The sequence below is a fragment of the Genypterus blacodes genome, unplaced genomic scaffold (assembly GCF_046128005.1).
Source record: "Genypterus blacodes isolate CSIRO-AG114 ecotype Tasmania unplaced genomic scaffold, CSIRO-AGI_Gbla_v1 ptg000076l_1, whole genome shotgun sequence".
Lineage (NCBI taxonomy): Eukaryota > Metazoa > Chordata > Actinopteri > Ophidiiformes > Ophidiidae > Genypterus > Genypterus blacodes.
In genome coordinates this window covers 8,023,263-8,050,000 of record NW_027466885.1, presented here as the reverse complement: position 1 = coordinate 8,050,000, position 26,738 = coordinate 8,023,263, and the positions used below count along the sequence as shown (strand labels likewise).

The 26,738-nt window shown below is 48.3% G+C and overlaps 1 protein-coding gene across 1 annotated transcript in view; it reads right to left on the bottom strand.

Moving 5' to 3' along the window:
- Positions 1 to 26,738, bottom strand: part of sema5a (sema domain, seven thrombospondin repeats (type 1 and type 1-like), transmembrane domain (TM) and short cytoplasmic domain, (semaphorin) 5A) — a 111,298-nt gene that overhangs the window by 25,755 nt on the left and 58,805 nt on the right. The window contains exons 7-15 of the mRNA XM_076158327.1: positions 25,939 to 26,037; positions 22,052 to 22,265; positions 20,476 to 20,761; positions 12,787 to 12,922; positions 8,644 to 8,848; positions 6,475 to 6,682; positions 4,897 to 5,014; positions 828 to 1,009; positions 289 to 432 (exon numbers count right to left, since the gene is read on the bottom strand). Coding sequence (XP_076014442.1) covers positions 289 to 432; positions 828 to 1,009; positions 4,897 to 5,014; positions 6,475 to 6,682; positions 8,644 to 8,848; positions 12,787 to 12,922; positions 20,476 to 20,761; positions 22,052 to 22,265; positions 25,939 to 26,037 — 1,592 coding nt within the window. The remainder of the gene's footprint in view (positions 1 to 288; positions 433 to 827; positions 1,010 to 4,896; positions 5,015 to 6,474; positions 6,683 to 8,643; positions 8,849 to 12,786; positions 12,923 to 20,475; positions 20,762 to 22,051; positions 22,266 to 25,938; positions 26,038 to 26,738) is intronic.

The window sequence follows — 26,738 nt, the reverse complement described above, 5'->3', positions numbered from 1 at the left end:
TTTTTCCTGCCCGCCCCATTCAGACATGGAAGGTTGCTTAGGAACCACACTCACATCTTCAAAAGGCGATTATTCTATACCGCAGCCACCAAAAGCTTCAAAACAATGGCTGGGAGTGTGTGTGGAAGGCAGATAATTAGCCAAGCATGGGACCATCCCGCTCGCTCCCTAATTAGCAGTCACACTGGAGTGAAAAAATAGAGGACAAAGTTGCAGCCTTAACTGCATTATGGAGCATAAAGGGATTAGCTGCTGCTTGAGAGACACGGAGGCGAGGGCATGTTTTACCTCTCCTCGCGGTTCTGGCCCACACAGACTCGCCCGCCATGGCGAGGGGTCGGGTTGCTGCATGAACGCTGGCGGACCTGGAAGCCGATGCCGCAGGTGGTGCTGCACGGGGACCAGGACGTCCAGGGGGTCCAGGCGCCGTTTCTAAAGGGACACAGACGAAGGAAGGAAGAGATCAACAGATGCAGAGATGCTGTGAGAAGTTTCACAGGACAATCGTGTCTCTTGGCTCGGCTGATTGGAGGCGGCGGCAGATGGTTTAATCACAGTTTTGGATGAAGGGAACGTACAATAAGCGAGGCAGCAGATTTATAAGCAATTAACTTTACAGATTAATCTAAACATGAACAAATAAAGACACCAAAGCTGTTTAATTGTCAGAGAACATCACTCTCACTTCTGTCCCACTGGGGGATTAAACACGGACAGTGACCTCAGTGACCTCAGCACGTGATTGACACACAGCTCAGCATCATAGTTGCCAAATTATGAGCTCATATTTACGATCTATGGAGCAGTCAAGTGATGCGTGTTATTACCTTGAGCAGTTGGCGACCTCCACGCTGATTCCATAGCAGTGCTGGCCGCCACACTGGGGTGCGGGGCTATCGCAGGCCCGCGTCCGGCACAGACACGACCCCGTGCTGCCCCCGTCGCTATGGCTACAAGCCGACCAGCCCGACCAGGTGCCAAAGCCGCCATCCACCGTCACATTACGGACCTGCAGGGCCCAATGGAGAGTGAGTAAAAATAACACATTTGGGAGATCATCAGAATCAGAATCAGAATAACTTTTATTGCCAATTAAGTTTACACTTAAGAGGATTTTTCTGGTTATTGGTGCGGTCAACATATAAAACAAATAAGACAGCAACTGTGCAAAGAAATCTAATTGGATCAAATTAAAAAACACATGAAATAAATAAAATTAACTAATTTAAATAAGATTAAACGTGCAAGTTGCTAAGGAAATGATGTGGTCAGTGGCAGACCCAGGCCTTGTTGATGAGGCCTACTGCAGAGAGGAAGAAACTGGATTTGCGGCGTGAGGTTTTGGTCCTGATGGACCTCAGCCTCCTGCCAGAGGGGAGGGTTGCAAACAGTTTGTGTCCAGGGTGGGAGGGGTCGGCCAAAATCTTGCCTGCCCGCCTCAGGGTCCGGGAGGCATGCAGGTCCTGGAGGGACGGCAGATTGCAGCCGATCACCTTCTCTGAACAGCGTATGATACGTATGATACAGAAGGTGATGGAGGAGGTGAGGATGGACTCAATGATGGCAGAGTAGAAGTGCACCATCATTGTCTTTGGCAGGCTGAACTTCTTCAGCTGCCGCAGGAAGAACATCCTCTGCTGGGCCTTTTTGTTGAGGGAGCTGATATTGTGCTCCCACTTGAGGTCCTGGGATATGATGGATCCCAGGAATCGAAAAGACTGACAGTTTCCTGTCAAGACACAGTGTCAATTTGGGAGTCACACAGAGTGATGGGGGCGGGTGGGGCTGCGTTCAATCGAAAATCCACAACCATCTCCTTTGTTTTTAGAGCATTAAGCTTCAGCTTGTTCTGCCTGTACCAATTTACCAGATGGTCAATCTCCCGCCTGTAGGCGGACTCGTCCTGATCAGAGATGAGTCCAATGAGGGTGGTGTCGTCCGCAAACTTCAGGAGCTGGACCGACTGATTTTTGGAGGTGCAGTCATTTGTGTACAAGGAGAAGAGTAGAGGGGAATGAACGCAGCCTTGAGGGGAACCGGTGCTGATCGTGTGTGCATCTGAGATGTGTTTCCCCAGCTTCACATGCTGCTTCCTGTCAGTCAGGAAGTCTGTGATCCACCTGCAGGTGGAGTCGGGCATGTGAAGCTGGGAGAGTTTGTCCTTCAGCAGTGACGGGATGATGGTATTGAGGGCAGAGCTGAAGTCCACAAACAGGATCCTGGCGTAGGTTCCTGCGGAGTCCAGGTGCAGGAGGGTGAAGTGGAGGGCCATGTTGACGGCGTCGTCTACAGACCTGTTAGCTCTGTAGGCGAACTGCAGGGGGTCGAGGAGTAGGGGAGAAGTGCTGTAGGATCACTGTCACATCGTTGCACCAGCCACTGTTGGTGTAAAAACAGATACCTCCACCTTTCAGAGAGAGAGAGCTCCGTGTCTCGCTCCACTCTGAGCAGCTGGAACCCCGTCAGCTGTAGCACGTCATCAGGCGTTAAACCGCCGAGCCAGGTCTCCCTGAAGCACAGAACTGAAGCTGTAGAGAAGTCTCTGTTTCTCCCCACCAGTGAATGGAGTTCGTCAAGTTTATTGCACAGTGAATGCACATTAGAGAGAAATATCCCCAGAAGCGGTGTTCGTCATCCGCTCCGTAGGAGACGAACAAGCGCTTACCTCTCCTCTGCCGTTTCATTGCGTGGTTAAGGGCCAGCGACCCCTTGACCAGAATGTTCAGTAAATCCACAGAAGTAACGAGAAAAGTGGGAAACAGATCCGCTGCAGTAGTTCCCTTGATGATTAGGAGCTCCTCTCTGCTGAGAGAGGCCCCAAGAGCAGAGTTTGACAACACAACAACAAAAAACAATGCGCACCAACACACCGAGGCAGCCATTCGCGGCGCCATCTTGTTATGAAATATCATATATGGCTTTTCTCTGGAATTGCGGCGGCACTTTGCACATCTTCGGTCATTGCGTTACAATGATGCTCGCAGAGACGCGGCGCTCTGGGAAATGTAGCCCACAATGCGGAAAGAAATCAATTTACCTCAGACAAATACAAACACAACTATATCACATCATCCGCAGCACATGCAGGAGGAGGATGTGAAAATTGGCAAGGGGGAATGATTACGCCCTGAAATAGCAAAGGGAAAAAGATTCAAGGAAGGTAAACGAGCGCGGCGATTAGACACATAGAGGAAAAGAAAGTTATATATCTGATGAAAGGCAAAGCAGAATGAAAGCGCCAGGATCTCTCTGTATTACAGGAGAGGCTGAATTACGAGCGATGTCCCGGTCAGATGAGCAGAGGTGAGGTGAGATTTGAAACTGCAAATGATATGAGCCATATCGCTACATAGCAGGGTGATTTAAAAATGCAAAGGAACGAGGAGGAGGAGGGAGGAGGGAGGGAGGGAGGGAGGGAGGGAGGGAGGGAGCGTGATCATCAGTTGCTTTGACAGAGGCGGAAATCAAGCCTGGCCCCTCCGCTTGCACTGGTAATTGAACTCTGCCGTGTGTCCAAATTGGTAAACGCTCGGCTAAGAAGGGCCACATTTGCATCGCCGGGGCCGCTTGGAAAGCAAATATTGGCAATGTTGCACGACTTTTGCCACAAAGCATTCATATTTCTCTTTACAAAAAGACTTTTATTTGGTTTGGGGAGATAAAGTGGAAGGATAGGAAGGGAGGATGCTGCAAACAGGGTGACATCGACTCTGGAGGGAAAAGATGGAGAGAGCTGCTGTTGCACGCGAATTATAGCAGAAATCATTCCTTTTTCTCCGGATAAAACAGGAGCGACTCCTTTTTCTATTTCAAGAACACTGTGACATGTTTCCTTTGCGGCGTCGGTTTTCATGAATGTCATTTTTACTCCCCACAAGCACAGTTTCTGGGAGGAATATTCCATTGTACGCTTCCCCCGGAGGAGAAACGTACAACGGGAAGACTGAAGATTCGCTCCATTAGACTCTATCTGAAACCACAAGGACAGCTTTGCTTTATTGTTTGTTTCCATATTGTTCAGGTTTGTAAAACATGTTCTGTCTCCTGCCTACACAATACACAGAGCGACCTGGTGTGCAGACCTTGTCTGGCCTCCAGCTGTAGACACACACACACAGCCACAGCAGCTGACACTCACCTAGGTTCCCCATTGCTCAAACAGTTTACGCGCCCAAACGTGCTTTAGAGCAAAACAAATCAAGATTGCCGAGCTGAATGGTCCGAGTTACCAAATGTGGGAGTAATGACAGCTTCTCTCCCCTGCCGCCTCAGCTCATGACCCAAGGAGCCACCATGTTGGTTTCCTGATCTCCCCTCACCTGACAAGACACATGTCCATTTGGCCAAATTGTCCTCTAAACATGAAGTGGTATAAGAGGGTACAGAGAGGAAATGACATCTGTGAAGTCCCTGGAAAAGTGCATTTCCATTAAGAGAGATCGGCGGTGGAATTGATAGGCTAACCCGCCGCCTAATACGGCTCCCGAGTTCAGAGTTTCGGAAAACACAGTAAATGGGCAGCCTGTTTGGCTGATGAACGAGCAGACGGAGGTGAATGATTGAGGCGGCGCTCTTGAACGCTCCCCGGGTACACGCCGCTCCACTAAAGTCAAGTTGTTCCATCCCAAGGTGCCTTTCCTCGGCGAGAACGTGTTTCTCAGGTTTTTGGGGCTGTTGCTTGTAATTTCTGTGTGTTGCCGGTGGGACAAATACAATGCAGCCAGAGCGCCAACATACCAGACTGCAAATAATGAAGTCGTATGGAGACAAAGTGTAGCGGGGAGACAGGGAAATGATGTGTCTGACTTTTGATTAATAATGCAGAGACAGAAAAGGGAAACAAACAACGTCGACGCGAGTGTGTGTGTGTGTGTGTGTGGTTATATCGGGACTCACGGGGCATTTGGTGATGCTCTGCTCCCACTGGCTCATCCTGACGCTCTCCTCAAGAGTGGTGCACTTCTTCAGCAGGAGGTCCCAGCCGCAGTAAGGGTCCCTGGCCCCGAAGCATGCCCTGGAGAGACAGAGACAGAGGGAGGGGACTTATACGTATTCTCCTGTCAGAGCGTCATTTCAAACATCACCAGCTTGAGACATAAAAAGGGGGGAGGAGATGGTGGGAGACAGGAATGCCAGATAAGGGAAGATGATGGTACAGGAAAGGAAAGAGGGAGAGGAGGCAGAGGAGAGAGGAAGGTGAATAAAGTCAAAGTGCGGAAAATGTTTGTGAGTGTACGGGACATTTAGAACATCAAGCCGAAAGCTGAGTCTGTAGATTGTCGGACTAATCGGTCACAACACACAAGGATCAGGATTATGGTTTCATACATACATACTGTACATACAGACGTTCATAGATTCTTGATACCAATTTCTTATCATGCCACCACGTACTCGCTGTCAGTAGAGGTGCGATAGCTGCATCCACCTGTGCCGTGTGTGCTTCAGAAGCTTTTATTGAGTGTCATAAAACCCCCTGATGTTACTCTTTTCATGCAAATATGAGGCCGCGCAGTGACATATCTCTGAGCCACAGGCGTCAAGTTGTCCGTGGGTGCCATAACAATGAGGCCGACGCATACACACGCACAGGAAAAAGCTAGTTCATATGTAGTCGTGCCATAAAAGTGAATGAATCACAAGGAAAGCTAACTTAGTGGCACACACACACACACACACACACACACACACACACACACCAAAGGCAAATGATGCAACAGTTGAGCGGGAGACAAAAGAGTTACGGACGATATCAGGGGTGACAGCAGCGGGACAAAATAACAGCGGGGAAGGACAAAGTAACATCTGTCTTGAAAGTAACGTCAAAGATCTTGAAGTTTGTAGTGCCACGTCTCAATAAATCACACGGCGCACGCAGCCAAGAACAGAGATCGCCGCCTAATAGTTTAACAAAGGGGTAAACTCAAAGAAAGTCGTCTTTCTTGCTCTCTTTTTCTCTCTTGCTTGATCAACATAGAGAAGGTGGAGAAGGTGCAGAAGAAGTGATGAAGTGTTATAACACGTACGCCGCGTCTCAAAGGAGCCACAGCAGTGATATTAAAGCCTCAACTCCTGTGTGTACTACAATAATATGTGGGTGATAAGGGATGCAGGTGCGATTCCCGATGCGCTCATGATGAATGGGATCCCGATTGGGTGTCGGCGTCTCTTGGCACATGTTTTCTTTGCCGATATTTACGCCTTGACAAAGTGGGAGTATGTCGATTCCAAACAGGCAGGAATTCAATAGATCGGATAAAGGCACGTACACACACGCTCGCGCAGAAAATGGGGGGGAGAGCGTGTTTGTGTGTGATGGAGGGCAGCTGTGGGCAACGCCAGTGGCTAAGACAAAAATCTCCAACACCAACACACACAATGGGCCTGTGCTCTTCAGATAAACACAAAAACTCTTCTTCTTCTTGTGTCTGCTTTGTGCACGATCACCTCTCCCCCCTCCCCCTCCTTGCTTACTCTCTGCTCTTGTGGTAGCTGCATCTCTTGAGTGGGATCTTGATGACCTGGTCCCGGACGCCCACGTACAGCTCACTGCGGCTGTGCAGGATCAGCAGGCTCCGGATGGGCTGCCTCTTCCTGGGTGGGAACAGCTCGATCTCCTCCAGTAGGCAGCTCCCCGTGGACTGATTGAGGGGCGAGAGAATTTTCCGGATGGTGCCGTAATCTGGAAGAGAACGCCAGGGAGAAAGTGTGTGAGAGTAGAAGAGGATTTGCTGGCACGTGAAGGAAGGAGAGCAGAGGCTTTCATATCTGCAGTGCGTTTGCTATGGGTTTGTTTGTTTTCATGTCAAATTCATTCCAAACAAAACCAAAATATATCAACAAAAAAACAGGAAGAAATTACTCTATGCAAATGTCATCCTCACAGCAACCATTTGGGCCATACCAAGCACGACAATACCAGCAGGTTGAGCAAAATGCCATTTCACATTATGCTAAAATGTGCTGCATTCAGGCGCACGAACCGGAAAATGGAGCTAATTTAGGTCTTGAACATGTTATCTTGTTACTTGTTATCAGAAGTGTGAAATGATGAGATAAATAACCTCTAAATATAATATACTGTTTGACTGTCACAGCACTAGTGTGATGTCAGGGGGAATCAAAGGTGTAGTTAACATCATATTGAACGTGAGCACCTGCGCCTTTCGTTCTAGATTAACAGCTCAGCAGCTCGACTCCTGGCTGTTTTAGAACCCCAGACAAGGATCAACTGTAACTGGACCCAGACTGTCTTCGGCATAGTTGCTTTGGCCCGAGCCCAAATTAATCAAACCAGACTATGAATGCAGGTGTTAAAACAACACAACAGGTTTAAATTAGACTGTATAAAGACAGGTGGCTGGGATGCCAAACACAGCTACACCATGAACACGCGGTGCTGACAATGGGAGCAGCCGGGGAGACGGTACAACGCCTGAATGCCTGATTTTTGCCCTATTTTTCACTTCATGGGAGGAGAGGAGTCAGAATTTTCATTGCATTCTGAAGACACTCTGACCTTAACGTTATATAACGGGAGTCTCGGGGGGATTAGGGGTAGATTTCCTTTTTGGACTAAATCAAACATCATCTGTTATCCAAAAAATTAAATCCGCCACAAGCCCTTTTCCCAGTTCTGTATAAAAGGACACCGCTGTCCCAAACACCAAAAAACGGTGACATCTTTGGTCCTAGCAGGCTGCACACCGTGGAGCTAATCAGCAGAGCCTGTTTAAGCGTTAATGGCTTATGATTAGGTACTGTATGCGTGCCGGCCAGTAGCCTTGGCACGGTTTCAGATGTTTTCATTAACGTCTAGTTACTGTCTGGGGGACTTGCAGCGTGGGCAGTTCTGCTCTGACGCTACATTGATCACAGCGCCACGCAAACAATGAGAGGGGCGTTCTGTGAACCAGATGCCAAGCACAGAGGCAGTGGACTGGAACAGGTGTGTGAGTGTGTGCGAGTGCGAGTGTGAGTGTGAGTGAGTGTGTGACTTTGTGCCTGCATGGAGGAAAATCCAAAAATAACACGGATACAACAAGAAGAGCATGTTGACATTACCCAGAGGGCTGATTGGTACATTTGCACAGCGAGTCCACACTGTATTGGAATCCTGTTTAACGCAAACATTGTCCGTGTGTAATACCAGAAGGGTCCCTTTTATAGAGCATACCTCCACAAAGGCTGAACAAGCAGAGACAAAGACCATACACACTTCTGTGGGAATACTTGTCCTCTGAGTTGTCCCCGTGCTAACGAATGGGAGCAGCGGGCAGCCGTAGCGTGGAGACTTGGGGACTATGTCTACAGTCTGCTGCCTTGGTCAAGGGCAATGGCAGGAGTGTTAGCCTAACACACCTGATTGTGGGGGGAAACTGTTCAAACACAGACAGCATGGGATAGAAACAGCATTGCCATTATCCGCCATCCATTATCCGCCCCAATCTTGGTTTGACGCATAATTGTTTGCAATTTCATGCCGTTGACAATTTCGAAGTGATGGATTGGATGTCAGCGATAAGTGGTGTGATGTGCGTGGGTTCTTTGTGTTTATTCGGTGCACGCAATGCACTGATCGCATTTGTTTTAGGAAGACGTTTGCAGATGCTGATCTTTGCAAATACACGTAAAAGAGCCTACCTGTGGCCAGATAGATGATGTGAAACAGCAGGTCCTTCCCCTGCACCACGTCCACCGCCACGTGAGTGAAGCGCACATTGTCCTCCATGAAGTACGGCACGGGAACCACGGGTTGGACCACCTCGTGCATCAGCAAGAACTTCTGGGCGTCCTGCAGGTTCCTCTCGGTCAGGTTCACGTAGGAGCCGGAGTCGATGGTGCCGCACTGTGGAGAACAGGGAGAGGAGCGAGAGAGGATGAGAGGAGAGAATTGATTGGTTACATGTTCGTGCGGTGTCGCGTTGTCTTCACCGCGGCGGGCTTTGTCAATACGACGGAGAATTTGCAGCGAGAACACAACCAAGGACAGAAGTCCGCTGAGTGGACAGCTGGGAACCGGAGGGTCGCCGGTTTAAGTCCCCTGTGTGGACCAAGTAAGTAGACTGGTAGCTGGTGAGTTGCCAGTTTGTCCCCAGAGCACTGCCGAGGTGCATGTGAGCAAGGCACCGACACCCAACTGCTCCAATGGCTGCCCTGCACCCCCTCTGTAATGCATGTGTTTGTGTGTGTGTGATATGAGGGGGTGCAAGTTAAATTTCAATTGCATGCGATTTGCTGTGAATTGCATGCAACATGATGATGAATAAGGTATCTTAGTCTTAATATTAATCTTAATCTATTTTAAGTGACTCAGGGAAAGAGGCTTTAAAGGCAATCGGCACATCCTTCTAATGGCTTTACATGCTCAAAACCTTAAAGCTTTGTAGTCAATACAGGGAAGCTGCTGGATGACGAATCAATGGAAGTTAGGGTGAGCAAACCGTTACCACTTTTATCAGAGTAAAGATAAGATAAGATGAAATTTTATTATCCCGAGGGAAATTACTGAATTTGAAGTTCCCCTCATATGCATATACAGTATATTACTGGCCACTTCTACAGTTATCTTAAAAATGTTTACCATTATTCATTCTTCATATTTGCCAGCAACACTAGAAGGCTTTCACACCGCCGGCTGGATTCCATCTACGCAGATTAATATGAGTTCAAATTCTCATACTGTGTGTCCCAGTAGGGTCGTGATTCAATGCCACGGCAATGGGGTGTAATATGAAATGTCTGATATGTTCGACATTTCCCAGAGTTCATTTATTAAAAGGCACTCAATGAGAAGTGCACGGACGAAAAAGTGGAGTGGGACCAAGGGGGGATATGAAGGAGTCAAAAGTAGATTATTGTGCTACTGAAGGCTGAGAATGTGGTTTTAATATTAGAATAAAACCATTTTTTCATTCTACTATTATGTTGATTAAACTGTAATGTAGTGTAGTTTTTGGGGAAAGATGGTAGTCACACATCTGACTTTTTAAAATATTGTCGACCAAAATATTGCAAGAGTTCTGGCATCATATGACATTACAGGCAGATATGAGAGGAAGATTGTATCGTAGTGGAGCAATAAAGCACAAATACCATAAACTGCAGGGAACACATTCGTTTTTGCTAGATAGTCCTGTTATTCAGCTCGGGTGGGTAAAGTACCTGTCCAGCGTCCTTTTAGGGGGTCCAAGGATTTTTAAGATAATGAGCAGAGAAGATAAAAGCAAACTGTGCTTGACAAGTGCTGAAAAATGATTGACGGCTTACTTTTCAAAATAGTACATGGAATTGAATTTCCTCTTGGCTGACCACGCATGGCGTCATCATACGACAAATGGGTCTTCGGCCGAGACGGACTGGACCTTGGGTTGGAATTAGGCCAGTTCCTGCTGACTAGCTAGCAACAGCCCTGACACGTTATACAAATCAATCCTTGGCCTTCCCGCCGCTGACAAATGAGAATCCTGGAGGATTTCCCTGAAATGGGCAATGGATTTGTGTCCTTGCCACACCAGGAGATGGGAAATTAAAGCCTTGAAGGACAGAGAAATGCAACATTGTATGTATGATTGCCTCTGTGTAAGATAGTACTTGGGGGAAAAAAAGTGTAACAAATGTGGTGTGAGCTACATAATAACACATGTCTGAGGTCCCCTTTGGCCTGTGGGAAAGCAGTGGATTGCATGAATATGTGTGAATTCCAAGGTGTATGAGCCGCCGTAGCATCTGCAGGATTATATGCGTCCGACGGCAGCTGACCAGTGAGGCCTGAGACGCGCATGAGCGCTGAGAGAGAGAGATGGATGTGTCCAAAGTCAAGGTGAGAGACAAAACTCTCATCTGTCTGGCGCCCGTCTGAACCTCGGCAATCTCGCTCATCATTGCTGCATTATGGACTCCCGGCTGATAATCAGCACCGCTCAGCAATTTGCGAAATAGACTTCTTTAAAACATTTTGCATCGCATCACATTTGATCAGAGTATATCATCTTGATCATAAAGTGCAGAAAATTCATTTCAAAGAAGTATGACTAACAAGGAATGCACAGTCGATTCTCGTTGTGGTTGCGCTCAAACAATCTGTGGTATAATGACATTGTCTGTGACTGTGTGGCTCTGGGTTTGTGCTCTCACATCTTCCTTCATACGGAGCTTAACAGAGAGTCTTTTTACAGTATGCAATTACAGTGGGACAGAAAACCTATAGAAGGCAGCGATGGTATTAGCTGCTAATGCACAATGAACATGACTCAAAGGCTGAATAAACGCAGCGGGATCAATTTGTGCGGTTTAAATAAATTAGGGGGATATTCTCTCCAGACGGACAGGGAATTAAGCTCTCAATCAATGGCGAGTGTGTGTTGATTGATGTGTTTGCGCTCGTAATAGTTCCAATTTGGCAGTATTCTATAGTTGACTATTGGTGTATTTGTGTATGCTACGCACAGGGCTGGCGGCTTTTATAGTTTCCCCGATGGTGTATACCTAACATTGAGAGTGTGTGTGCGTGCGTGCGTGAGAAACGGGGTCTGAAAAATGGGCGAGCCATAAATCCTGCGCTCGTAAATCTAAACCCTCCCCCAACATTGACAAATGCTTGATGAAGATGTCACTGAAACCTAGATAAAGTGTGCATCGGTCCACTGGTGAGGAGCAGCTATTCTGGCCAGGCTTCAGGGGAGAGATGGGGTATCGGAAGGAAGAGCCGATCCGGTTTATCCTTGTGGAACACAGCCCTATAAAAAGCCTATGGCACATATAAATCCCACTGTGGCGCACCTATAGTATGCTGAACAGGCCAAAAACCGCAGCCAGCACTGCCCAGATAGGGGAAAATGGTTTTCGTAGAGATAAGTGATTTTCTATTCGATGGGACGTGATGTGCTGACGTGGGAATGTGACGCTGTTATGTGTGTCACGCGTACATGGGTGTGTTTACTTGGCTTTTTAGTAAACTGATACTGCCAGCACTTTTTCTGCATGAGCGTTTCAGACACATTTCCTGCACGAGCGTGAAATTATGAATAACGCTGTGTGTGTGTGTGTGTGTGCGTGCGTGTGCGTGTGTGTATAACGACGCACACATCCACCAGTTTGAGGGATATATGATCGAGGCTCTGTGACTGGAAACATGCAGTATGCGGGGGGGGGCTCCCAGTGGGTGTAACACTGGGAGCCCCCCCGCTTACTGTATGCAGACCCGAGAGGGAATTCAATCCTCTGGTCATAAAACACCGCCTCACTGTCTGCAACACAGAACAGGATAAGGTGACCCAATATTCTTTAGTTTGCCCCTTCTGGGTTTTGTGACGCCGCATAAACATAAAGTGCCACTTGTCCAAGACAAGAGCGGTTTATTAGGAGGGACTATAGTTCATAGAATTAAGCTATGAAACATCCTGAAGGGATGATGCCATTGTAAAAATCACTGGATTTTATAACGAGCAGTCATAATGTCTAAATTCATGAGCAGAGAGGGGTGATTGAACCAGAGAGGAAATTAATGAGAGGGAAGAGATTGCTGGGACTCTGGGGCAGACTCATCAGGAATTACACACTATTGTTTATCGCACATACACACACTCACTCACTAAGATGCAAACATACTCCAACATTATCCAGCGACTTATATTTGCATTAGCACAGAGATAATTACTTGGATGGTTCGGTTTGGCTGCGTATTGGGCCTGATTTACTTACAAGAACAACCAACGGATCATCAAAGAATAGCGCTGAACTTCGACCGAGGTCGAGGTAACAGCTGAACAAAGCGCCTGGTGTTACCTGGAAGTCGGGGTTGGGGTTGGGGTAGGGCAGCCAGGCCGACCGCGAGTTCTCCTGGTACTTGAAGGGCCCGTTGAAAACTTGCGCTATGGCGGTGAGATTGAAGGCACACACTGCAGAGGCGGCTATGCTGTTTCTGGATTTCAGGAGCAAGAAAAAGAGGAGTGGGATAAGAGGGAAGAGGGATGAGAAGATGGGAATAAAAGTGGAAGAAGTGATGGATGAGAGAGGGGGGAAAAAGAGGGAAACGGTAGAAAAAGTGATTTATAATGGGGCACAGTAACATCAGTAAAATCCATTGTACTTGCAGCCAACTCTGTACAGTCTTAATTGATCCTTGCATTGCTGACCAATGTATTTGCATTGTTCCCAGCCGTCAATACAAATACAGCGGTCAAGCAGTGGACAAAGAGAGATGCAGATGCCATTGTAAGTAATCGGCTGTGACGGCCATAAATTCGGCAATACGACACAATTAGACTATTCGGCTTGTCCAGGCGAGCTGTGCAGCTCCGCGGCCTGAAATACAGCTTTGACTTTTTGCCCTGTCATTTTCAACAAGCGGCGCTCTCCTCCCTCTGAAGAGAGAGTAAAGAATGAGAGTATTAACTCTCAACTCAAACTGTGAGACTCGGGCGACGTGAATTATAATCCAATGCAGCTGTTCATTAAACTCTTGTGCCTGCAGGGGGAAACGTTTCCAATACCCTTCAAAAGGCTTCGTTTTCAGCAATGTGAAGGCATTGACCATAAAGAATAGATTACTCAGCTTTTAATAATAGTCTGTGGGTGCGTACGTGTGCACAAGTGTGTGTTTGCGCGCACCGGAGAGGGGAGAGCGAATGGCGGAGAGATGAACAGGAAAGGGTTGTTATGTTTGTGAGAAGAGAAAATAATAGTTTTCATCCACGGATGCACCCCATCTCGTTGGTTCAGCTCCCATATGCATTACACAGTGTAGACTCGTCTCAGTAAGTGATGATAAGCCTTTTTCTGCTGTCATCTAAATGGAAGGCGGATTCTGAAAAATGTGACAGAATTTGTAGGTGTATTATGTGTGTGTATGCATGTGTGTGTGTGAGGAGAGTTCCACTAAAACACCATACACATGCTTGGCATGTAAAGCAACTTTGTCATCTGTTACTGCGGTTCTTAACATGTGGTCATGTGCCAATGTGACAAACACAAACTGTAGTGGGCATTTGTTTGTTTACAACCGTACGGTACAAATGCTCTGTGAATAATGTATGAAGATGTTTCTGCATTTAGTGAAACGACACAGAAGAAAGGAAAAAATGTGATATGAGTCTTATGATATTTGTCAGAGAACATGATATCAACTTTAGGTCTAAAGTTGATATCATGTTCTCTGACAAATCATCATACATTATTCACAGAGCATTTGAGCCTGGATTCATGATGTTCCTTCAATAGATATTGTTGTCAAACAGCTCCATGTGTCAGGAGCCGATCGTGATCGCTATGTTTGTTATGCGTTTTTTGCTCTCCTCTGTTTTCCTCTCTGTGTTCCCCCTACCTGTGCTGTCATTCCTGAAGGGGCGTGGTTACCGGATTCCAGTTGCCATCATCTTCTCCACACACCTGCAGCTCATCAGCCATTTACGACTGGTCAGCTGGAGGCATTTAAACCCCGGCTCATCCCACCAGTCTTCGCCAGACAGTTCCGTATTCTTCGTTGCTCTGTACGAGACGCATGGAGGTGGAGTATTGTGGCCCGTACCTTTTCTGCCTCGTCAGTTTTTGTAATTGTGCCGTGTCTGCTCATGGACTTCTTTGTAGACACGATCTGCCTGCTTCCAGTTACCACGCCGGCCGCTCGCCCTCATCAGCCGTGACGGATTCGGTCCCATCCGCACCGACGTTCCCGACCCAGCTCACCTGTGTTCCTTGTTTTCCTAACGTGAAAATAAACCCCGAACTCAGGATCACTGATCCTAACAGAACTGTCTGGCCTAACATGGATCCAGCAGACACGACGCCAGAAGTCCCCCCGGTTTTCCAAGCAGTCGCCAGCCATGAAGTGCAGCTCGACCAACACCGTCACCAGCTGAATGATCTCTCCGGGATTTGCCAGGGACTGGGACGGCAGATGGCCGAGCTCACCGCCCAGATCGGCGCCCTCGCCACAGCCTTCTCACCGCCAGGCCCGGCTCGTCTATCTCCGCCGCGACCGCACCCGAGCTTCGCCTCACCGCATCAGGCCGTCAGCGAGTCCTTCGCCCCAAATCCAGAGCCGTTCGCAGGTGATATGAACAAGTGTAGGGGTTTTTTGCTCCAGTGTTCGCTTATGTTTCAACAGCGCCCCGCAACTTTTTGTTCCGACCAGTCGAGGATTATTTATGTTACTGAACTTTTACGCGGCAGAGCGCTGACTTGGGCTGAGGCGTTTCTGTCCAGGCACCCGTTGGACTCCTTGACGTTTTTTGATTTTTCGCATAGACTCGGAGAGGTGTTCAACCACCCAGATAAGGGGGGCTCAGCCTCAGATCGTCTCCTCGACATTCGGCAGGGGAATAGACGCGTGGCGGATTATGTGGTGGAGTTTGACACACTCGCGCTAGATGCCGGCTGGAATGGGGAGGCACTGAAGGGAGCTTTCTGGAAGGGGCTCAGCGAGAGGCTGAAGGATGAATTGGCGTCCAGAGATGCGCCGCCGGATTTGGATTCATTGATCTCCCTGGCGCTACGCATAGATGAGAGACTGCAGCTCCGCCATCGGGACCGGTCGAGGTCTCGTCCGCAACTGCCCGACTTCCACACCGCCCCCTCGGAGTGCCAGCCGGGCGGAGGTCCTCGTTTCCCCGTTAACAGCTCCGCTCACACGGCTACTGCCTCGAGGGAGGAACCCATGCTGATGGGACGCGCCGGCCTTTCGCTAACAGAACGTCAGCGAAGGATTCGTGCGGGTGAGTGCTTGTACTGCGATGAGCGTGGCCATTTCGTTTCCACCTGCCATAGGAAGCCAAAAGACAGGTTCCATCAGTAGAGGTGGGGGTACTGATGGAACAAACCAGGTTGTCCTCCACTAGTGAACTCCGCTTACAGATCCCCGCACGGATCTGTATTAATCAGGACACCCTCCCGGTGTCAGTCCTCATAGACTCTGGTGCTGAGGATAACTTCATAGACAATAGTTTTGTGAGGAGGGCAGGCATCCTTACGGTTCCGCTCGAGACCCCTTTCGTGGCCAATGCGTTGGACGGAAGGCTGTTGGCACAGGTAACTCACCAGACTCGACCTCTGACCCTGATTCTGTCAGGTAACCATCGTGAGACCATCAGTTTCAAAGTCATGTCAGCTCCTCACACCCCACTCCTCCTGGGCCATCCATGGTTACACCGGCATAACCCGCACATCGATTGGGCAGCGGGCAGAATCGCCGGGTGGAGCGACACCTGTCATGCAGGTTGCCTCCACTCCGCATTGTCTCCATGCAGGGGTGTTCCTCCTCAGGCCCTTAACTCGGGAGGCCAAGACCTGTCATCCGTGCCAGTGGAGTACCATGACTTAAAGGGGGTTTTCGACAAGGACTCCGCACTAGCCTTGCCTCCTCACAGACCGTATGACTGTGCCATTGACCTTATTTCGGGGGCTCCACTCACTTCTAGCCGATTATTTAGCCTCTCTCGGCCGGAGAGAGAGGCCATGGAGACGTACATTCATGAGTCTCAAGAATTATACGCCCATCCTCTTCGCAACTGGGTGCAGGGTTCTTTTTTGTTGGGAAGAAGGATGGTTCCCTCCGACCTTGCATTGATTTCCGGGCTCTTAATAACATTACTGTGAAGAATAAATACCCTCTACCACTAATGAACTCTGCTTTTGAGTCCCTGCAGGGAGCGACTGTTTTCTCCAAACTGGACCTTCGCAATGCCTACCATCTTGTGCGCATCCGAGAGGGAGATGAGTGGAAAACGGCGTTCAAGACCTCCCTGGGCCATTTTGAATACCTGGTTATGCCATTTGGACTCACTAATGCTCCCGCAGTTTTTCAGAATTTGGTGAATGATGTTTTGAGAGACTTCTTGCACCATTTTGTTTTCGTTTACATTGATGACATCCTGATTTTTTCAAGTTCTCTTTCCGAACATGTGAATCATGTCCGCCTGGTCCTCCAGAGACTACTGGAGAACAAATTATTTGTTAAGATGGAGAAATGTGAGTTTCATGTGGACACAATCAGTTTCCTAGGGTTTATCTTGCAGGGTGGGCAGATGAGGGCGGATCCAGACAAGATCCGAGCAGTGACGGACTGGCCCGTTCCGTCTTCCCGCAAGGAGCTTCAGCGGTTCCTAGGGTTTTCTAATTTTTACCGCCGGTTTATTCGAGATTTCAGCCGCGTAGCATCACCTCTCACTAAACTAACCTCCACTACTATCCCCTTCTGCTGGACTCCACAGGCCAGTGCGGCGTTCGACAGGCTGAAGAAGCTGTTCACCTCGGCGCCCATACTCACACAGCCTGACCCGACCCGGCAGTTCATCGTCGAAGTGGACGCCTCAGACTCGGGAGTGGGGGCAGTACTGTCTCAGTACTCGGTCCCCGACCATAAGTTGCATCCCTGTGCGTTCTTTTCCCGACGTTTGTCACCTGCCGAGGGTAATTATGATGTGGGGAACAAGGAGTTGTTAGCAGTTAAGTTAGCACTAGAGGAATGGAGACACTGGCTTGAAGGCTCCACTTTACCTTTTGTAGTTTGGACGGATCACAAGAACTTGGAATACATCAAGAATGCTAAGAGACTAAATTCCAGGCAAGCCCGGTGGGCGCTGTTTTTCAGCCGTTTTCAATTCACCCTCACATACCGTCCTGGTTCCCGCAACAGCAAACCTGACGCCTTGTCCCGCCAGTTTGCCCCTGACACAGTCTCTACGGCCCCTGACCTCATTGTACCTTCCTCCCGTGTCGTGGCAGTCGTCAGGTGGGAGGTGGAGCGAGCAGTCCGTGAGGCCCAGCAGTTGCAGCCTAATCCAGGAGGGGGACCTAGTGGCTGCCTTTACGTCCCGGATGCTGTTCGAGCCCAGGTTTTGCAGTGGGCTCACACCTCTCTGTTTGCATGCCATCCCGGCATTACACGCACACTGTCCCTCATTAAGAGACAATTCTGGTGGCCATCCATGGCAACGGACACCCGTGCCTATGTTTCAGCATGCACAGTGTGTGCCAGGAGTAAGAGTTCTCATCGCCCTCCCATGGGGTTACTCCGTCCCCTTCCGGTGCCTAGTCGCCCTTGGTCCCACATTGCAGTTGATTTCGTAACGGGTCTTCCCATATCCAAGGGCAATTCGGCCATACTCACCATAGTCGACAGATTTTCAAAGATGGTTCATTTCATTGCCTTACCTAAACTCCCTTCTGCCCTCGAGACAGCAGAGGTCCTCACGTCCCAGGTGTTTCGGCTGCATGGGCTTCCACAGGACATCGTCTCGGACCGGGGCCCGCAGTTTACCTCCCAGGTGTGGAAGGCATTCTGCACTGCACTGGGAGCGTCCGTCAGTCTGTCATCAGGATTTCACCCGCAAACAAACGGCCAAACGGAGAGGGCCAACCAGGACCTGGAGGCGGCTCTCCGATGTGTCACCGCATCCAACCCTTCTGCCTGGAGCGATTACCTGCCGTGGGTAGAGTATGCCCACAACTCGCTAACCTCATCTGCCACCGGCGTGTCGCCTTTCGAAGCCTCCTTTGGCTACCAGCCTCCTTTGTTTCCTGCTCAGGAAGAGGATTTGGCCGTCCCTTCCGTGCAACACCATCTGCGTCGCTGCCGCAAGACCTGGAAGGTGACTCGTGCCGCCCTGCTACGCACGGCGGAGGAGAACAAGCGACTGGCAGACCGGCACCGGGTTCCCTCACCAACCTACCAGCCAGGCCAGTCAGTTTGGCTGTCCTCCAGGGACATACCTCTCAAGACTGTGTCTAAGAAACTTTCCCCCCGATACATTAGGCCATTCGTGGTAGAGCATATCATCAACCCTAGTGTGGTGAGACTTAAGCTTCCTGCATCACTGAGAATTCATCCATCCTTCCATGTCTCCCAATTGAAACCAGTGTTGACCAGCCCGCTGTGCCCTTCGGCTAGACCGCCACCACCCGCCCGGATCATTGATGATCATCCGGCCTTTTCTGTCCGGAGATTATTGGATGCTCGCCGTCGGGGCAGGGGCCTGCAGTACCTGGTGGACTGGGAGGGTTATGGTCCTGAGGAGCGGTCTTGGGTACCCCGCTCAGCTATTCTCGACCCCCAATTGATTAAGGACTTTCACCGCGATCACCCTGGCAGGCCTGGGTCGCCAAGAGGCTCCCGTTAGGGGAGGGGTACTGTCAGGAGCCGATCGTGATCGCTATGTTTGTTATGCGTTTTTTGCTCTCCTCTGTTTTCCTCTCTGTGTTCCCCCTACCTGTGCTGTCATTCCTGAAGGGGCGTGGTTACCGGATTCCAGTTGCCATCATCTTCTCCACACACCTGCAGCTCATCAGCCATTTACGACTGGTCAGCTGGAGGCATTTAAACCCCGGCTCATCCCACCAGTCTTCGCCAGACAGTTCCGTATTCTTCGTTGCTCTGTACGAGACGCATGGAGGTGGAGTATTGTGGCCCGTACCTTTTCTGCCTCGTCAGTTTTTGTAATTGTGCCGTGTCTGCTCATGGACTTCTTTGTAGACACGATCTGCCTGCTTCCAGTTACCACGCCGGCCGCTCGCCCTCATCAGCCGTGACGGATTCGGTCCCATCCGCACCGACGTTCCCGACCCAGCTCACCTGTGTTCCTTGTTTTCCTAACGTGAAAATAAACCTTGTTCCCTTTGTCCCTGATCCGAACTTTTGGTGTGGTGTCCGCATCTGTGGGTCCGCTTCCCCGAACTCAGGATCACTGATCCTAACACCATGAACATTGAATTCATGTGGGAAATTGTAAAAATTTAAATCAAATAATTTCCTAAATCTGACTATTTACAAGCGCTGGATCAATAAATGCAAGTGATTATTACTTAAGAAATGTGTGTAAATTAAGCTAAATTAACCTGCATAAGTGAGCGTTTGATATTAACTCTGAATCAAACAACTATAATTTAAAAGCATTCACTGTCATTAAGTCACATAGAATTAACCAAATTCTTTGACTCATTTGCTATATTGTTGAGTCTCAGCCTCTTTGAACAAACCTTTTTTACAGTCTTACAAAAATAACGATTGGTAAGTGAAGAAATTTGGGCATCTAGATAGTTAAAGATAAAGGTTTTCTGTTGATTTCTCAGGAGTTTGTAACCAAAACAAAGCTCAGAATAAAATTTATATTGGACTATTTCACGGCTCCAGTGGTGGTGCTAATGTTGCTCCATGTCTGCTGAACATGTAAGCGCCGAGAGGTTAAACATCATTCAAATATACCCTTTTTTTTAAACTTGCAGAATTACAAAAGAATGTTAACGAGCTTAAAAGGGGAGGCAGTGGCTCAGTGGGTAGTGCTTCCGTTTGGGAACTGGAGGGTTGCCGGTTCGAGCCCATGCCGAGGTGCCCCTGAGCAAGGCACGGAACCCTCAATTGCTCCCCCCTCTGCGAAGGGTGGTAATGTAATGTAAGTCGCTTTGGATAAAAGCATCCAATGCCAAATGATCGTAATGTAAACCATTTGTTTATGTTATATTGCAAAGTCTGGTGTCACTCACACATTGGTGGTGAAGATTCCATAGAGCAGCTCCAGCTCAGGCAGGTAGAAGGTTCCCTGCAGCTCGTTGTAGTTGAAGGGGATCTCTCCTGGCCTGGAACAGTTCAGCCTGGCCTTCATGAAAGTGGTCCAGGTGTCCTCCAGGAGGAAGCGGCCTCCGATGTCATTCTTACAGACGCGGCCAGCACGGGAGAACACCGTCCGGCCGCAGTCGTGCTCCACCGCGTTTTCCCGAAAGAAGAAGTAGGTGAAGTTGCCGATGTCGTAAGAGGAGACAAAGTTGGGTTCTGAGAGGTGAGAGTGAAAGAGAGGTGGAAAGTGAACAGGAGCAATAAGGGGATTAAAGGCAGGAGGTGGATGGAACATGAGGGCCAGTGCCAACGGGGAGATGGAGGAGTGCAGGGAGAGGAAGAGCTAATCTGGAGAGAAAAATATTTAAGGTCGCCAGATTGTTGTATGACTGATTGACTCACATTGCAGGAAGGGGGCGCGGCCCACGCAACAGCAGGTGACTGGGAATAATAACTTCAGGCCGCCATTATTAACGGTGTTGTGTTATAATAAGAAATCTCATCTTTCATGCCGGACAAAAAAACGAAAGGTTAGGATGAGAAATTACCAAAACAGGTGTAGTTTAATAGCTCTCACCCCGTCTGAAACACACGACCTTCGCCACGCTGTCACTGCCGAGGCGTTCGTCTTTATGTATGACATTATTGGATCTAAACTGCTCACTTAATTATCGCTGGCAGTGATTTAATTCACCTTTAAATGAAAGAGCGTTCACCCTCCCCACCTCCCCATTTTCATCCCTCTTCTCCTCGGCACCTTTGGAGGGCAGCGTGAAGAGAGAGACAGACGTAAAAAAAATCAATACGCCATAAAATTAGTTATTAAACCTTTTCCCAGAGGTTGCTGCAAAGTGATGGATATGGTGGCTTTTAATTTATTTTTTCAATTTGGGCTTAAATGCGAATCAGATAAAAGTCATCCGCAGACAAGATACTGACTGACTCGCTGCTCTGCAGGCCGGACACCTCGAGCTGTTTGTACTGTGGCTGGTGCTTGATGTAGGAGAGACATTGATTTCTGAATGATTCACACTTTCATGTAGCACAAAGAGAGAGGGCGAGGGAGATATAGAAAGATTTGCTGGCGGCCTCGTAACTGTGGCAACAGTCGGCTTTAATGATGGAAGGGGCGAGAAAACAATTAAAGGGATGGAATTTTCGTCCATATCGGCTACCTACATACCTAACAGGGAGGTGAACTGAGGAATAATTTCATATTTCAAAGGACCAAACATTTCATCTTTTTACACTTAATTGCATCCTAATTAGATCTTTGTATGGAACTGTTACACTGTAATATGCATAATTTGGTTGATAATCAGACTTGCAAACGCCCTATTTTTCACAGCTATAGCTTCACACAGTTGCATAAGTGATCATCATCATTATTGTATGCAAATCATTTAACACAACAGAAGCCATATGTTATAAATGCCACAGCAACCACAGACAAAACACAGAGCTCTTGTCAGGCTCACTATTGACTGACACTACTTTGTTTCCTACCGTTGAGCCACTTGGAGTTGTACTGAGCCGTGCGCAGCGGCGGAAGACCGCCCAGGCTACGGTAGATGGCGGGGTCTCGGCCGGAGAAGTCCATGGCGGTGGCGGCGTAGAGCTCCCCGCTGGAGGTGATGAGGGCAGTGGAGTTGTGGAGGGGATTGTAAGGACACCGGGCCATCCCGCTGATCTGATCGTGGATCTCCGTCAGGTTGGTCAGCTGCAAGCGAGGTCAAATGAATGAATGACTGGCTGTTCAGAACTGGCCGTTGTGTAAGGAATTCACCAGAACAGTGAGATCGCTGCACCTTACATTTCTAAACTATCATTGTTTATATGAGCCATATGGGGAGGACCAATAGGGACCTTGTAGGAGGTTTCAAGATGAAGTGTATATACCTCCCACATTCCAGCAAGACATTTTGAAAGAATGTGAACTCTTATTTGCATGCAGAGGCATTACTTCTCCCCACTTCTCACAGGAGAGAGTGATTAGTTTTGATTTGTTGTGGAAGTATTCCTTAAGTTAAAAAGTCAAACAGTAAACTGCAGCACTCTTGGAAAAACATATACGGTTCATACTTTATATATGGATCCAGGAATTTATTGCTTGTAGAAAACAGGCATCAGCCGACTGCAGCGAGAGGCAGAAATTAAAAAATGCGAGTAGCGTATGCGTGTTGGTGTTTTTGTTTTCTCTTGCCAATATACCAATGTTGCAGACGCGGAAATACTTTATCTCATTATGTTTTGTTTGGTCTACATCCAATCCAGCTCAACGACACCCACATCTACAGTATATATGAGAGCAACACCGTCAGGAGTGCAAATCGCAATCAGAAAACATATTTAGAATCATAGGCGGTGTAAACAGAGAGAATCCAGCAGCTGCCTGGTGTCAGAAGCTGAGGAACCACCTGTGCACATGCTGAAGTTTCTACAGAACACCTTTACTTAAATCAGTTTCAGAGCACCCATCTGCTTGTCTGGTTTAAACCTTATCACAGCACATCTTTGAGACGGCTTGATGTGAGACGCAGCCTTCCCTCACATTCCGCCTTTGAAAACGAAGCCAAATCCAGCTGCCCACTTTTAAAAATACTTTACGGCGTGACCCTGGCTTAGCCCTGACACAGCGAGCGAGCTGCTCTCCAATAAAAACCAGAACATAGCTCAGTGACTCGGCCTTGAATACCAAAGAAGGGTAATGTATTTTTTAAATCCAATATGTAATTATATTTTATGGTGCAAAAGTAAACACAGTATAGGGGGGGATTAAGTCACGGCTCGTGCTCCCATCCAATCCCAAACAAGTGCAGTTCCGAGGGTAAATCCATCATATAAGGAGAGACGCTCGCACAAATCTGAGGTTTTGAAATCCTCCACCAATGATCAAAATAATTCCTCTGGCTAATTACTTTTCTATCAATCAGGGTTCTGCAGTTTTGACTCCCAAGCTGGCTGGCAGAGACCCTCAGTGACAGCAAAAGCCTCGTAATCCAGTGTGTTTACATTCACACTGCGCTGCCATTCGTCTGTGCTGCGACGATCATAAAGGAAATGTGTGCACGGGTGGAATTAGTTCTGTCGTTCTGCAACTACTTGTGAATCCTTTGCTTTGCAATCCGCGCCCGAGGGCGATTCTGTCAGGTGAGGAAATGTGTGCGGAGATGGTTGGAGACAATAGATTGTTTGCACGCTTGAGTAAATCAAAATCAAAACGTCCTTGCTTTATTCAGAGTACAGAGTTCTCTTCTCTTTGTGCCATGACACATTTTCAAAGGAGAATCGACGGACAGCTCTTGGCAGGAAGGGTCAACTCCTTCGCCAGCTTCTTGCAGCTGGGTGATTTGGATCAAAAGGTTCCGTTAACCGCTTCACCAGAACCTCAGGGCCAAACAGAGCGGCCCTGTCCGCGCTCTGCTAGGCCCAAATGAAAGCCCAGTATTGATGGGGGACTTATTTTGCGGGAACGGAAGATAGAAGGACATAGGGCGTAAACAGATAGAGACGCTGCGCTGCACCCATCATGCATATTGAGGTGTTTAAGGGTGAAAGTCCTCTCTGTGGCGCAGCAGGCAGCTGTGTGCAAAGGAGACTGGGGCGACTTTAGGCTTGAATGGCTTTAGTAGAGACGTTTGAAAAAGTGAGACCGCGAGAGCCAGTGGGATGCTGTGTGTGTGTGTGTGTGGGGCCGCTGAGACACTGTTGTCTATTGAGAGAATTTTTAAGTACCGGCTATGACAGGAAATCCACCCAAAAGCTCTGTGTAAGTGGGATTTGAGAAGCGTTAGCGGGAGGCACTTTTCCGAGCATCGACATTCCGCTGTGGTCGACGTGTCCTACAAGCTATCTGTCATGTAAGCGTGAGGGGAATAAAAGAGTAGAGGCAATAAAACGCAGCGAGAGAGGCCGGCGACAGAATCCTCAGCGCCTCTGGAATCAAAGCTGATATCGCCGCCACGACATCATCAGTGGTGGTATATAAAGTAAAATCAGAGGAAGTCCAGCTGTTTCCCTCGAACCCTAAAACGTGTATTGAATTAATAGCTCATCCATCACCAGCAGCTGATAATAAACCTGTCTTGGAGCGACTCTGTGGCGGCTGCTGCGCCCCAACCAGTGTTTCACATTAACCGACTTTCATTGGGTAAATATGACAGCGGCTGATGAAATACAGCTATAATAATGTCATGACATTTAAACTATATGTATTTTCACAGCCGTAAACAGTCATTTTGAGCCTGTGACCTTTGGGTGCCATGCTCATGGACTAAAACAAATGCCATGATAATAGTAAACTCCCACTGCCGCCTTCTCCCAAATCCCACCATAGCAGATGCAGATATTCGATGTGACCCGACCCGGGTAAGCGGAGCACTTTGGCATTTTAAGTGTTGGTCTGCGGTTTATTTCTGTTGGCCAGTCACCAGCAATAGTAGTTGAAAATGTCTCTCCTGACACTTAAAGTTACCCGGAGAAGAAAGAAAGAAAAGGTTGTTAGCAGCGTAAGCGCCTGTAATACCTCGGAAAAAAGGCAGTAGCGAGCCGCAACCTGAGTGGTTAACGCGCAATAAATCCTCGCGTTGCCTCCACTTTGTGTCAAGAAAGCGCTGAAACAAAAAAAAAATGAACTAGAATGCAGGCTGAGACAAAAAGCTTATTCAAGGCGTGGGGATTCTGAGCACAAGACAGAGAGAGAGAGAGAGAGAGAGAGAGAGAGAGAGAGAGAGAGAGAGAGAGAGAGAGAGAGAGAGAGAGAGAGAGAGAGAGAGAGAGAGAGATAATAGCCCATGCGAGAATTAAACGCGGAACATAAAAGGACTAGATGGTTTGCCATGGAAAGTGGAGGCGAAGCGCAGCAACAGCCGAGTTGCCCGTGTGTTTACTCGTGCCGCAGTGTTAGATTCATCGTGAATAAACGAGCTTAAGGGAATATTCTGATTATGGCATTTAACAACTTTGAAGTTACGTGTCGCCTTAATGTAACCCAGTTTAAGACTCCTTTTATAATTAGCTATGTTTCTCACAGCCATTGTTGAACATTAATCATTTGACATCAAGATGCCAACTCACTAACACTTTTATGTGGCGGCGTATTAGCTCGTCTTAACTCACTGGCGTAAATGCTTTTCTAGGGACCGCGATTCATCACCTGTAGAGACCTTCATTAACAGTGTTGACCGACTTTGACCTTCCTTTCATCGATTCCATCAATTCCAAAAACTTCCCACGTACCAGTAGTAAAATTTGACTGAACTTTTAATATTTTGTCGGGATAATGAGTAGTTAGTAGCGGTTGTCGCTCTCGACATGGCTCGTTGGTGTGAGTGTGAGACTGGACGGATGGACACTGAGTCACATGTGAGCTGAGAGAAGGCGTTGGCTCGTACCGTTCTGTTGGTGCAGATGGGGGTGAAAGCGTTGGTTCCACAGGTAAACAGCCTGTTCCCATTCACCAACAGCACTCTGATGTAGTTCTGGCACTCCTCCTGCGAAAACACACCCACACTTGCAGTTAGCAATTACCAGTAACACCATTATCTATCCATTGACAAGCGGCAGCATTAGGCAGAGGGACAAAATTACACTTTATGCCCATAAATGAGACAAACACCTGCAACCAAAGTAGCGGGGAGGGGGTCATCTCAAACGTGGCCAAGCTTCACAGAGTCAAATCAAGGCTAATGCCCCCACGGCTTAGACATGTCACATCTTAATTCTGGGGGGACTGGATCAGATGTGAATGAGCCTTTGCACAGATAAACACAACCAGCACGGGAGAGAGGGACACTCAGGATTAGTTTAGAAAATTGCCTCGGCTTTGTTGACCGGTCAGGACGGGAATTGAAAGTGTAGCCTCTCAGATGCGCCATTCAATCATGTTTCTCCTGGCCGGCTCTCTGCATTAATCAATTCAAAGCACTTTTCTCTAAATTATGGTGAAGTACACGCTTGCCACTCGTTTCTTGGCTTGCTCCTTTTCAGGTTTTGGCCCGGGGTTCTCAGCCAAACAGCTCAGCACTTTGGTTTAAAGCCCTGTACAAATAAAGTGGGAGTGATGGAGTGACTTATTGATTGAATGATTGATTGCCGCTGAGCGATGCCAGCCTTGAACATTGCCGCCAGGGCATTTTCGGCTGGGTTTGCGGGGCGAATTTTCGGTGGCGGCAAAACTCGCGCATGTAACACA